A 13,481-nucleotide genomic window follows, 5' to 3' on the forward strand; every position below is an offset into this window, starting at 1 on the left:
TATTATTAAATTAATACTAAACACATATTTACGATAAAACACGTCTAGAGATACATACCATTTTCTATGAATCTACTTAATAAAAATTACTAAATGAAAAACAGAAAAAGAGTTGCGATGTATATACTTTTTGAGGGACAGAGTGAGATATATATATATATATATATATATAACATTGGTTCTCCTTTGTTTTCTTGACAAAATGAAATGAAAGAAGATAAAATCTCCAAATAACCCTACTATCAGTCATATCATACAAGTATAAAGCTATGTCTACTACTGTAGTTCAGTTGCAACTACTGCTTGTCAAATTTTCAATAAAATATGAAGCCATGTCTCTTCCTCAAAGCCCACTCGCCTCAGGTTATCCGCATTGTTGTTACTCTATATTTCTACTTCAAAAAGAATATATATTCTAATCCAGTCAACAAGATTATTTGCTCTATATTAACTTCTGTTGCACTCATGTTACTCTATAAATTTTCTATATATCCAACTGCCATATATTTTATTCATTTACTTTCAACTACCACCTCCAGTTTAAAATATAATTGCCAAAAAAAGATAGCGAAGTCTCTTCATACTTACGTCATGACGTATTTCAGGTGCCGCTATCCTATAATGTGATTCATAGCCGACGTTGCGGTGTTTTCTCTCTCTCTATTTCATACGCTAAGGCTACCCGTAGTGATATACTGTAAAGAAGACGTCACCAATATAAGGCTAGATATAGAGTAAAATTTTACTGCAGTGGAGTACTCTATAGGTAGCTGTAAACTTATGGGGGGCAAACAAAACGCTATTTACAGCGTCGATGCTTTTTTACTCTATCAGTCCACACATCTATGCAGCAGGTACGGTGCCGAGCGCCATCAGCCGGTGTGGCAGTAGGAGACAAAAAAAGATATATAATATATGTGGTGATTGGTATAGAGTTGATGTATGAAGTAAATATGACTGCAGTAGATTATGATATAAGGTAGAGAATCTTGATGATGAGGATAGAATATTTCTTTTAGAGTAGAAATTTAGGTAGTGTTTGGTTGGAGAGCCAAGTAGAACGGAGCCGTTCTGTTCCAGTTTTGTTGCTGTTTGGTTACAAAGTAACTAGAACGAAATGACTCCAATTAGAGAATATTCTCCTCAGATCCGGAACCATTCCGCTCCAAAAAATCAACGGAACGGAGCCGCTCCGTTCCCATCCCGCTCTCACAGTCACGCTCCGCTCCGTTCACTCTACAACCAAACAAAAAACAGAGCCGCTCCGTTCCAGATTACCAAACACAGAACAGAGCGGCTCCGTTCCTAGAATCGGGGATAGAACGGCTCCGTTCTACTTGGCTCCTCAACCAAACACTACCTTAGAGTAGAATGAGTGCGGATAGCCTAAAACTTTAGCGTACGATAGAGTGCGGATAGCCGTGGCAGGCCACGCAGGACATGCGCTGCGGCGCCGTGCCACAGAGGATCCATGTCAGCACGTGGCGGCGCACGGGCCCCCGACGGAAAAATTTGGACCTTGCCGCGCGCCACACGCGGGGCCCACATGCCAGCACTCCGATTTCAAACCCAAACCCAAGCCAGCGTTTCTATCCCGGGATCCTCGTTTTGTTTCCCTTCCCCCACCCTTCCTCTTCCTCCCTATCTATCAGCACTGCTCGCCGGCGCCGCCTCTGCAAAAGGCTCACTTTTGCCTCCGGAACCCAGCGGAATCCGCCGGCGGACCGGAAACACTCGCTCGCCCCCCTCACCCCCTGTCTGCCCGGCCGTCGGAGCGCGTCGCCTCCGGGCGTGCAGCAGCAGTCCGTGGAGGTGGAGCCGGGAGGAGGAGGAGGAGGACGAGGACGAGGCATAATCTGCCGAGAGCGGGACAGCAGGAGTGGGCTGCTCCGCTCGCGCTGGAGGTGCGTGGTTCTTCTCCGCCGCTCCTTGCTGCTCATGCTGAGTTGTGCGCCTGGGACCGTGATTGCCACCTTTCCTTTGCCGGCATTCGCGCCCTTCCTGTTGTTTTGTCGCCCCCTTTCTATTTCTATATCTTGGAAATGTTGGGAACTCGTGAGATTTTGAGCGGCTGCTCTCTGACTGCTCTGATCCGTTTTTTTCTTCCAAGTCGGACCTGTTCGTTTGCGGAGGTTCCCCTTCGAAATCATAACAGCAAATATATTTTTTCTGCCCCCTGTTTTCTTTTTTTATTTGTACGTACTATTTATTTGGGATTATAATCTGTCCAGATTATATAATTCAACTTATTTTGAATTAAATATTAGTTTAAAATAAGTTAATCTCAAACAAACACCATGTGTACCGTATCTGGGAGCAAAACGTCAGTCGACTCAGCAGCCTATACTATAGGGCCCTGTCGAATTCTACGCCATTTTTTTGGGGGGTGGGGTTGGGTTAACAAAATAGTCTTCGAAGAATTTGAATTGATTTGAACTACAAGATGCCTTTGTCCTCGTCTCCTTGCAATGCAAGCACTCACGAAGATGCCTTGGTTGGTCCTATATACGTTCATTTTTTTTTAACTGGGAACAGGACGGAAAGGGCAATTGTTTAGTCCGCTGGTTCTGTCCCACGCAATTAACCTGTATGCTGCGATGAATCACGTTGACTCCATGCACCAAAACCATGTTACTCTACTCCTAGATTTGCTGCGCAGCGTGCGCAGGTTGACCAAGTATGTCGGCACGTAATTTGGTTCCCATTTTTTCAAGTCTAATTAATGACATGAACAAGTCACTTGCAGCGTGGATAATACCTGTATCCTTTGCTCTGGCTTCCGCTAGATGTGAATACAGTATTTTCGGAGTATTGAAAGCTACGCTTCTGTCATTTCGTTGCCAAGACAAGTGCCTGGCTCCACGTGAACTCGTGGCCTTGACCTGAAGAAAAATCATTTTCTCTCTCTCACTCATAGTGTATTTTTTTAATCTTTGCAGCCAAAGCTACTGATTGCCTTGTCCTGACCAGCGAAAGAGGGATCTTTGGGAGGCAATCAGAGGTGTTCGGTTTGGTCAAACAAAGCTCAGCTCTCTTGGGATGCTTGCTGCGAGCTGCTTGTGTTCATACTTGAGAGAATAAAACAGTGCATCATCTTGCTGTCTTGTCCTTCGTGATTGGAAGAGAAAACGTGCTGCTGTTCTTGCTATGTCTGTCTCGGAGAAGGTGGCGCCATCGAAGTCATCAGTTTCTTCGTCGTCAGATTTGGATCCGCTGCTGAAGGATCTCACGGAGAAGAAGTTGACCTTTAGGAGGAACGTGGTGTCATTGGCAGCTGAGCTCAAGGATGCGAGGAACAAGCTTGCCTCCCAGGAGCAGCTGTTTGTAAAGGAATCTCAAACTAGAAAGGTCAGTCTGTAGCCTGTTGTAATTGGTACCTTCGGGGTTGTCGGTGGAGTTTGTGCTGACTAGGGAAAAAATGTTAGCAGGTTGTTGAGACAAAGGCAAGGAGCATGGAAGAGGAAGTAAGCAAGCTGCAGAAATGCTTGCAGGACAAGGATGAGCAACTGCGTTCATCCGCAAGTAGCACGGAACAGGTAAAGAACTTTCACAGCAAAATGAGCCACTTCTTGCAACCTGTTTTTGTTTACTCTGGATGTCCTTATGATAGAATTTCTGTAATATGTACAGAGCCTGAAAGATGTTGACAGTAATACAAGGCCAACAATTTGGAGTCCATAATTTTGCTTGCAAAATTGCTCCTTTTGTCATTAAAATATTAAATACACTTTTGATCAGGGAAAAAATTTAGCTTCACTTTGTTTTCCTGATTCACCTTTTTACTGATCAACTTGGTCGAATGGTCATGGCTACTGGATTCCTGCTTCTAGTGTCACTGTCAGTGGCTAATGGTTTTGGATATGCCAAAATATTTATTTTATTCAGGCAAGGCAAATGCAGTTTCTTAATAATGTTTTTTTCTAATTATACACAGTACCTCCATGAGTTGGATGATCTTAGAACACAACTGTCAATTACTCAAGCTACAGCAGAAGCGAGTGCTGCATCAGCCAAGTCAGCTCAGGTGCAGTGCTTGTCATTGCTGAAAGAGCTGAATGAGAAGGACATCTCGCTCAAAGAGCATGAGCTTCGAGTGAACAAGCTAGGTGAGCAGCTCGATCTTCTCCAGAAGGATCTACAAGCAAGGGAGCTCTCACAAATGCAACTTAAGGATGAAGTTCTAAGAATTGAGACCGACATCATGGATGCAATTGCCAAAGCTGGGTCTAGGTCTGACAAAGACAATGAGCTTTTAAAGATCTTATCTGACGTTTCACCAAGGAATGTCCAGAACCTCAACAGCCTTTTGAATGCTAAGAATACAGAAATTGCGAGGTTGAGAGAGGAAATCAGAATATTATCTGCTCACTGGACGAACAAAACCAAGGAACTTGAATCACAGGTATACTACATTTCTTTTATCCATAAAAGACCTCCATAATTTGGTTACAAATACTTTTGTTTCCTATATCGCTGGATTGAAACATAATTACGTGTGATATATTCATTTTTGAGCAGTTAGAAAAGCAGCGAAGAACTGATCAGGAGCTGAAGAAGAGGGTCCTGAAGCTTGAATTTTGCCTTCAAGAATCTCAGTCCCAGATGCGAAAATTAAAGAGGGTACGCTCCTTCTGGTTACATAAGGAGACCAGTTTAATTTCATGTTATAGTTGCTTGTTAGCATATTCTCCTTCCGGTTCCATAATTGTTGTCATTTCCTTTGTTTGTTAGCATGCAACTAAAGCGAGTATATAAGCGAAATCCTAAAAGTACATTTCAATACAAATATATGCATATGATCTTCAAGTTTCTAACCTAGGTACCATCCATAAAGTTATTGGTAATCAAAGTTTCAAAAGGTTGGACTCAAACATTATCCAAAATGCCAACCCGGAGCAGTACCTGAATTGGTGATGGGACTCAAGCATTCTAGACGTGTTGCCTTCAATATGTGAACCTGACCATCCTCAGCTAATGCAGTTGGCCGTGATTGTGCGTGGACAATATTTCTATCAATGGTCTGATCCTGTTTACATTTATTCTGCAGATGGGGGAGAAAAGAGACAAGGCTCTCAAGGAGCTCATGGACCAGGTGGCCATGAAGCAGCCCAACAGCATGTGCCATGGAAACAAGGATAATTTCTGGGAGAGCCAGGGCTTCAGGTTCATTGCCTCTATGTCGATGCTGGCGCTAGTGATCCTCGCAAAGCGTTGAAGCGGCATAGTTTAAGCAGATGTGAATGTAGCGTTTACATTAGCTTGTAGGCTTGGGCAGTTGTGCATACTGCATGCCAAAATTTGCCGACATCCAATCCTAGTCTGTAAACTGTAAAAATAGTTGTGGCCTGTAATCCGTAGCGCAGTTTCTGCTAGTTCATGTAAACCCATATAAGCTGTCTTGTAGTCACAGCTAGTGAATGTCAGCTCATGTAGTCAAGAATCTACAACCTTATAATTTCAGTTCCAGAACTGCTTGAGCAGTTGTCACATGTAACTCTAATTAGCTATAGAGCGCATGAGTACTGCACTGACTAGCTCCAACAATGGTCTCTAAATGGTTCTGTACCCTAAATTTAAGAGGATGAAATCGTCCTCTACTCTCTCTAGCAGCGTCCTCTAAACGATCTTTTAAATTTAAAAGATGCTGCTAGATACGTTTCTCTAAAAGATTCTCTATCCATTTGAATACTTTAAACAACCGGTTTAGTAAAACTAAAATATGTACAATACATTTGAGAGTATAACAAATACGTATGTACAAAAAATTAAAAAATGTCTCTAATATAGGTATTTGTGTATAGAGGATGTAATTTAGAGGACATTGAGATATATGAGATGTAATCTTTTAGAGCAGACGGTAAAGGACGGATATAGATGATAAATATATAGGATGTTGCTGGAGACAATCTTATGGTCGCAAATTTGGTAAAAGTACATGATGCTTTATGTGCACAAGCGGAGGCTTGGTAGCAATCAAAGCAACAAAAGATCAAGCCATGATGCAAATCCAGTTTGAATTAGATTATATGGCGCTGAACACCCTCAAATCAAATTAACATGATCATTTCACCGGAGCCCGGAAGCATTCTGTTCGGAGAAATTAAAATATCGAATCCCTTTTATCTACACAAATTGCTCAGCTTGATTTCTAGGATCTGTTTGGAAGACTGCTTGAGCTGTCTGCCTGGACGTTGAAGGCCCTCAATCGATTGAAATATGACCATTTTACCTTCTGTTCAGATAAATAAAATTCTTTGTATCCACCGAATTTGCTTCGGTCAATAATCTTTTTTTTAAATACTTCAGCACCAAACTTCAGGTTTGTTTGGATCCCGTGAGCTAAAGCAACAAAGTGACTAAAGTTTAGTCGGTTTAGGAACTAAAAATCCAAACAAAAAGAACTAAAAGTGACATAAGATATCTTTTTACCGTTTTAGTCAATTTTAACTATTATTGTTTGGATCTTTAGCTCGTATCACATCGAATATTTGAATATCTATTACTAGGATTAAATACGGTCTAACTACACAGTTGAAGACTAAACGTTAGGACAAATTCATTATATCTATTTATGATTAGCAAATGTTTAATACAACATCACATGAAGGAATCATGAACTAATTATATGTAATCAAGGTTATTAAAACGACGAAACGTTGAAACGCTCATGGGTGAGTTTTAACTTTTAAACGGTTTAAACAAAGTTTAAACGTAGTTTTAAACAACAGAGAAATTTCAATATATCATAATTTCAGGCAATTATATCAAGTCAAATACCAAACAGTGGGACAGTTAGTCTCTGTACTCTGTAGTCCTGCCGCAGTGGGACAGCAAAGGCGGGGCTGGAGGGGTTGGCAGCGCCGGACGGGCGGCGCAGGAGGGAGGACGGCCTTGAGCGCGGCGGCCTGGAGCGGCGGCACGCAGAGGCTCTGAGGCGGGTCTGGAGGACGGCCTCGAGAGCAGCGGCCTAGAGCGGCCTAGAGAGCAGCGGCCTGGAGGGAGGACGGCCTGGAGAGCAGCTGCCTGGAGCAGCGGCACGCAGAGGCGGGCCTGGCGGCGCCGGACGGGCGGCGCAGGAGGGTTGGAGCAGCGGCGGCCTAGAGGCTGGAGCGCGCCCTGGAGTGCGGCGGCTGGTGAGAACGCGAGTTACTAATTGGGCTGGTGAAAGTGCGGCCTGTAGCGGCGGCCTGGGCGGGCTGGGCGAGAGTTTCTAATTGGGCTGGGCCAATTTCTAGCAGCAGACGCATTAAACGTCCGAAACGCGACGTTTCACTCTATACCACGTTTAAACGTCAAAACGCGACGTTTAAACGACGTTAAACGACGTTTTACGACGAATCGTAAAACGTTTTGTCGTTTCACTTCCTGTCAGCGTTTTATAGTTTAAACGACGTTTAAACGTCGTTTTAACGTCGTTTTAATAAGCATGTATGTAATAAATTCAAATTATCGTTTAGTTCTCATCTATATATATAGTTTTATAATTAGACTACTCTTAATACTTCTAACCAGCATCCAAACATTCTATCATACAAGGGAACCAAACAAAGCGTAAAATTTAGTCACTTTGTTTTAGCTCGAGGGATCCAAACAAGCCCTCAATAGTCAATACCATTCCAAATTGTAAGATATTTATATAACAAAAACTATACGACTAGACAAAATCAAAGCATCCTATAATTGAACAGAGGGAGTAATAAAGTTTGTGAGTTTTGCTAAGGTGACTTCTTAAGAAGAAAACGGCAGGTCATCTTGCAACCGATAGAAAGAATCAAGTGTTGTGGGGATACAAGAATCTTGTTTACAATTCAGGGGACAAATAATCACAAATGTCACACGCTGCCAGCCATGTGTCCGCAAGAACGACATCGGCGACTCGTATCTTACTTATCTATCATACAAGAGGGCGGAGAGGAGCAATGCGAAGCTTTTGAGCTAGCATTTTTCTCAAGGGTTGGTCGCCCGCGCATGCGCATTCAGCAGGGGCTGTAGCGCCTTGACAACAATGCTCATGTTTGGCCGGAAGTCCGCTTCGTACTGAACACACAGCGCGGCAACAGCTGCAAACTGGTTCAAAGACAGTTGCGCAGACCTTAGAATGGATCATCGCCCAAGGACACATGAACTCAAGAGCTAACACTTGACAGCACCAGCAGCAAAGGATCAAAGCTTAGCATAACAAACTGACACTGAATGCAAATTATCTTTCGAGGAGAACAATGTTCAGCAGCAGGTCAGATTCTACGAGCGCAACACTAGAGTTAGACATTTGAATAACAGAAGACAGCTTACTCATCTACTCTTCTACAACCATCACAACCAGATTTCTTTGACACTTTGCTAAGCAGTAAATAGAGCCAACTTAAAAAGTCATGCGTAGTTTGAGAAGAAAAGGTTGTTCATGGTACCTTCGCAACAGCTTTAGGAGGGTAGTCCCCTCCAAGCCTCGAGTCAACGCATTGTCTAACCTTGTCTTCGCTAAGTCTTGGGGTAGCCTGCCAGTGTTGAATGAGTCAGCAATTTGATTCACCCAACCGAAAAATACAAGTTCATTTTATCTTATATGCACAACGACAACGAGCATGCGTAGACGGATCTTACCCAAGTCACAAGACTCTGCTGTCCCCTTGGTAATGTATGGTCCACAGGTTTCCTTCCGGTCAATAGCTCGAGAAGAACGACTCCAAAACTATATACATCGCTCTTGGAGCTGAGTTGCCCGGTCATTGCATACCTGACCCAAAATTGTAAGATAACGTTAAGCTTAATTATCTCAAAAGGTCTGTAGAGCAGTTGAATAGGAAATCGGAACATACTCAGGCGCATGGTATCCGAACGTTCCAAGAACCCTAGTCGAGTGAAGTCGGGCTGCCATGTCCGGAGCTTGGTTTGACAAATCGAAGTCAGCGATCTTAGCTACGTCGTCATCGAAAAGAAGAACGTTGCTAGACTTGATGTCTCGGTGCATGATATGAGGCTGCGCCTTCTCGTGAAGATACTCGAGGCCTTTTGCTGCCCCAACAGCTATCTTCACACGCTGCAACCATGATAAGACCGGGCCGGGTTGAGCCCCTTTAACACCTTTCCTTCCTGTAAAGAGACATATTCAACATGTGTTAAACATAGTCTCTTTCTTTACTTGGATCATGAGACAGTATGACTCATGCAAGAGATAGAGAGAGAAAAAGACAGCACAAGACAATACCATGAAGCATATCATGAAGGGAACCCATAGTAGCAAACTCGTAGGCAAGGACGCGGAGTGTCCCATCAGCACAGTAACCAAGCAACTCAACAACATTTTCGTGCTTCAGCCTTGACACCATAGACACCTGAAGATGAGTTTCAGAATGACTTCAAACCACAGAGATTAGAAGACGCACTGCATTTCATAGACGGGGAAACACAGACCTGCGCCAAGAATTCTTGGTCTGGCTGCTTATTAGAATCCAACTTTTTGACCGCGGCACTCCTGCCATTTCTTAGAACACCTAAGTATACTCTACCAAAGGAGCCCTCACCAATCAAGGCTTCATCACCAAAACCCTTAGTCACCTCCCTAAGCTCATCCACAGGAATGGCAGGGACTGCAATCGGTTGCATTTTCACAGGTTGGGAACCCTTGGGAGGTTGATCAGCAGGGCGGTATGCGTCGGCTCCTGCAGGTCAGTTGGAGTTCATTAGAAAAATATCGACCAAACATCACAAGCTAAATAGTATATGGTATCAGAAATGGTGCTCTGCAAAGGATTACAACAACAAAAAAAAGGGCACGGTGCATGTACTTGCTGGATGATGTCCTGGGTATTGAGTCCTGGTGTCTGGTACTTGTGTATCTTCATCACCACAGCATGCAAAGCACGACATGTTCTACCCAAAGACAAGACCTGGAAGCTGGAATCAACCGCCTTTTTATTATAAGAATCGGAGATATAACATCAGTCAGAAAACAAGGAACAAAGAAAAAAACGTGTTAAAATTCAAGCAACCAATTAAGTAATTGATATCCATGCCATGCACTCATCGCATCATCCAAATGTTCTTCTCCCCTGTATAAATACTCTCCATCCCTTCTCCCCTGTAGCTAGGGGTGGTAATGGGATCCAATTTTTACGCTATAAAATTTAAGGATTGGATCGAATTAGAACCGGGCTCCTTTTCTATTCACTTTTGAACTAAAATTAATTAAAGGCTCAAACGAATTGTGAAGAAACATTCCTGTACCTCCGCATTCATGTTCTTCACTTACCAACCAAATGTGAGACTAACATAGGCGTACAGCAACAAAAATGACCCACATGCTGCAAACGATTTATCCACAAGGAAAACTTAAAATATGGAGGTATCCCTGTGTTCCTTGTCGTTTCCCAACTGCCCCAGGGCCAGGTAAATTAAAATATGTCTAGCAGGAAGGTACTAACTAGCGAAAGGGTATCTAGCCGAGTTGGTTAGGTGGTCTAAGTAGCACTCCTCAGGTCCTGAGTTCGACTCCCCGTGGAAGCGAATTTCAGGCTGTGGTTAAAAAAATCCTCTCGTCTGTCCCACACCAAAGCACAGGTCTAAGACTCAACCCCGGTCGCGGTCGTTCTCACATGGGCTTCGATGCCGTAGCAACGGATGCACTGCACTTGTACTTATGCTTTGAGCGCACTAGCCTTTAGCGGCGTTGCGCGTTAGGACGACTACAAAATCCGTTTTCTTTTGCATCCGCTTTCTTTGCTTCCTCCGTTCCCGGCTTATTCTTCAACTCAACACCTGTCTTTTGGGTTGAGCACTAGCACCTGGCACTTCTACCACTGATCCCATTCACTCAACAGATTTCTTCTTTGACAAGCCAGGATTGGACGGTACGAATTGGGCACTTGGCTAATGGATGTTGCAAGAATAGAACGAATCCCTCTTCTCTGAATTGGCGGATCTGAGATTCCTTCGTCCATTTTCTTGACCTCTGTGAGAAGGTCTTCTTCTTAATACAATACTCGGGGTTGTCTTACCCCGCAGGGTCGAGTTTTTTTAGGAAGGTACTAACTACTCCGAGTCATCACTTGCTACGAAGCTGGTCAGAAGACAACTCATTCTGCATGGGCAGCCTCCGCAATTCTTAGGTTTTGTGCCACCTTAGCTCGAGACAACAACCATGCACATCTATACCACCATATAATCCACCACTTTAAATTATACAAAAACCACCCAACCAAATCACTCTCACACTCATACCTTACTAAATCCACCGTACAAATTGCACCCAGACTTTCCGACCATTAAAACCAACGGTTCAGATCGCTGGATTACTCACTCAAATCCAATGAACAATATTATTTGCATTATCCCTCAACTCTCATCCCCCGCACCCCGCCGCCGCCACCGTCAACCACTCCCCCTCCCCTCTCCGGGACCACTCCCCCCCCTCTCTGAGATCGTAGCGTTAGCACGGGTTGTATGCTAGTTGGTTGAAAATCTATTAACTATTGTAAGATTAAACATCCACCGGTCAGCATTAAGGTCATTGCAGCACTGGGCGAATACTTGCAATTATGCTTCTTTCTGAACACAAGAACAAATTCCTGAGTCTGAAACTGCATTAGCCGCTTCACTTCGCCTATAGATTCATCTAAATCGTGGTTACATCAAAATTTATCTCCACGTCACATGAATTTGATGCACTGCCCCTCCTCCACAGTACCAGCAGTCCAGCAACAAGGGATCACTTTTCCCTCGTGCCCACAGCTCACAGTCATGCCATTCTCACACACGCCAGCTCATGGAACAGGGCCAATCCAAAAGGCTAACATCGTGTTCGCTCCGGCTCTTCCCTTCCTTCCTTGATTGCACAATTGCATGCACCAACCAGACTGATTGCACAGGATATATTCCCCTCTTTCCTTAGCCCCGCCAAACCTACAATTGCTTCAGCAGTGAAGCATGATTCCGCTGAGCTATCAATGCAGCGATGAATCCCCAAATGTTCCACCGTGTCACGCCACGGACGACCTATCTATCCAATCCAGGTCAATATGGAGTCGGGCACAGCTTGCACAAAGAAAAAGGTGCAAAATTTCCCTAATCCCCGATAACGATGGGACACTAACGCTGCTTCCCAATCGCCTGAAATCCAGAGATTGCTCGCAATAAACGGGAAGAATGTTTCCCTCGAGCACACGTAAGAAACGGAGGGAAAAAAAAAGGTCCACACAAGAGCACACTGTAGCCTTTCCCCAAGCTGAAGAAGCTACGAATTTCGCATGGAATGAAAAAGAAAACAACCTAACGAAACCAACTAAACGAGGTCAGAGGCTCAGAGCAAAGGCCAGCAACCCAAGATTCGGCGCTCCAGGACGCCGAGAACCACAGCCCAGGTACCCAATTCCGCCCCCGCGATAGTAACAGGCAGGGAAACCAGTCCAGAGAAGAGATCACAAGCAGCCATGAACGCACAAACAACAGATCAGAGCAAAAGCGGCGCTTTTGGACAGCAGGTGCGCGAGGGGGGGAGGGGGGGGGGCAGAATCCGGCGTCAGGATCGCACCTTTGCGTGTCCCGGTGGCGATGGCGGAGGAGGGAGGGAGACGACGCCGGAGTGGAGGCTGCGCGGGTGCTGCACGGCGGCGGAAGGCAGCTGAGGAGGACGGGGACTCGGGGAGGGAAGCGAGTAGGAAGGCAGATAGTATAGCGGGGGTAGGCCTTCCGGCGTACAGCTGCTTCGACGACTCTACTGTCCTCCGTCTTCTCCGTGTGGTGTTGGTCGTCTCGTCAGAAACTCAGAATGCGTGTGTGAGAAACGGGCAAAAGGCAAACCGCCCGCCCAACCATGTGCCTGTTGCCATTTTTCCTTTTCCCCCTTTCAAAAAACTCAGACGCTTTCATCTCAAGCACGGAGAACTTTCAGTTGACCACGTCCCTCTTTCAACTTGTCAAATCAAATTCGAAAACCTCGGCGATCAGCTTCCAAGGCTCAGCAGGTATGAAAAAGCTGAACTCAAGTCCCCGAGAATTGAAAAATGCTCGGTCTCAAATTTGAGTTTTTTTTTTGATAAAGCAAATTTGAGAACTGAAAAGCTGGACCAAGAGACCCGTAGAGCGCTCCCAATTCGGAGCAGAAAGAAAAAAAACGGAAAAAGGGAGATGGGTGAGGTCAGGGGTGGAAACGGATCGAATACATACGGATGTGAATTCGAATCTCATAGTTTACCATATTTTAGTACGAATTCAAATACAAATTTGAATATCTTCAGATACGAATACAAAATGAATAGTCGAATCCGAATTCTTATTCAGATATTTACTCAATTTAACTCAAACAGTATACCCTAAATTTTAACATATGTAAATTTTTTATTTAAGTACAAGTTTATAGATAGTCAAAACAAACTTAAATTAAAGTAGATTTCTCGTGATCCTCCATATCTAAGTCAACAAAACTATATGGTGGGGGTTTTCCTCTTCCAAAGGTCCTCAAAAACATGACTAACCATTTGTTTCTA

At 44.2% G+C, this 13,481-nt stretch overlaps 2 protein-coding genes across 4 annotated transcripts; one reads left to right on the forward strand and one right to left on the reverse strand.

Moving 5' to 3' along the window:
* Positions 1-1,591: 1,591 nt before the first annotated feature.
* Positions 1,592-5,466, forward strand: LOC100282727 (plant IF-like protein). The gene is given in 6 exon segments (NM_001155634.1): positions 1,592-1,904; positions 2,940-3,348; positions 3,429-3,536; positions 3,935-4,402; positions 4,519-4,620; positions 5,048-5,466. Coding segments are annotated over 5 exon segments (1,047 nt in total). The 5' UTR covers positions 1,592-1,904; positions 2,940-3,147; the 3' UTR covers positions 5,216-5,466.
* A 2,127-nt stretch (positions 5,467-7,593) lies between these two features.
* Positions 7,594-12,822, reverse strand: LOC100281346 (pto kinase interactor 1). 3 transcript variants are annotated; one of them, XM_008656689.4, is made up of 8 exons: positions 12,527-12,791; positions 9,786-9,887; positions 9,412-9,659; positions 9,206-9,332; positions 8,817-9,090; positions 8,602-8,734; positions 8,409-8,495; positions 7,594-8,067 (listed from the first exon to the last, which is right to left on the reverse strand). In XM_008656689.4, the coding sequence occupies exons 2-8, from the start codon at positions 9,865-9,867 to the stop codon at positions 7,948-7,950; spliced, it is 1,071 nt and encodes a 356-aa protein (XP_008654911.1). In that variant the 5' UTR covers positions 9,868-9,887; positions 12,527-12,791; the 3' UTR covers positions 7,594-7,947. The 3 variants fall into 3 exon arrangements, with proteins under 3 accessions (XP_008654911.1, XP_008654910.1, NP_001147736.1); XM_008656688.4 differs by having other exon boundaries at positions 9,786-9,908; NM_001154264.1 differs by having other exon boundaries at positions 7,733-8,067; positions 9,786-9,894; positions 12,527-12,822.
* Between the last annotated feature and the right edge of the window lie 659 nt (positions 12,823-13,481).

This window comes from Zea mays, chromosome 8, assembly GCF_902167145.1.
Source record: "Zea mays cultivar B73 chromosome 8, Zm-B73-REFERENCE-NAM-5.0, whole genome shotgun sequence".
NCBI classification, from domain to species: Eukaryota; Viridiplantae; Streptophyta; class Magnoliopsida; order Poales; family Poaceae; genus Zea; species Zea mays.

Bases quoted from the DNA above. Each gene is read 5' to 3' on its own strand.
- LOC100281346 (XM_008656689.4), bottom strand. From the start codon at position 9,867: ATGTCGTGCTTTGCATGCTGTGGTGATGAAGATACACAAGTACCAGAC. The intron at 8,735-8,816 runs GTATGTTCCGAT...ATTTTGGGTCAG, and splicing joins TTCGGATACCATGCGCCTGA to GTATGCAATGACCGGGCAAC. The intron at 8,496-8,601 runs GTAAGATCCGTC...CAACACTGGCAG, and splicing joins AGCAGAGTCTTGTGACTTGG to GCTACCCCAAGACTTAGCGA.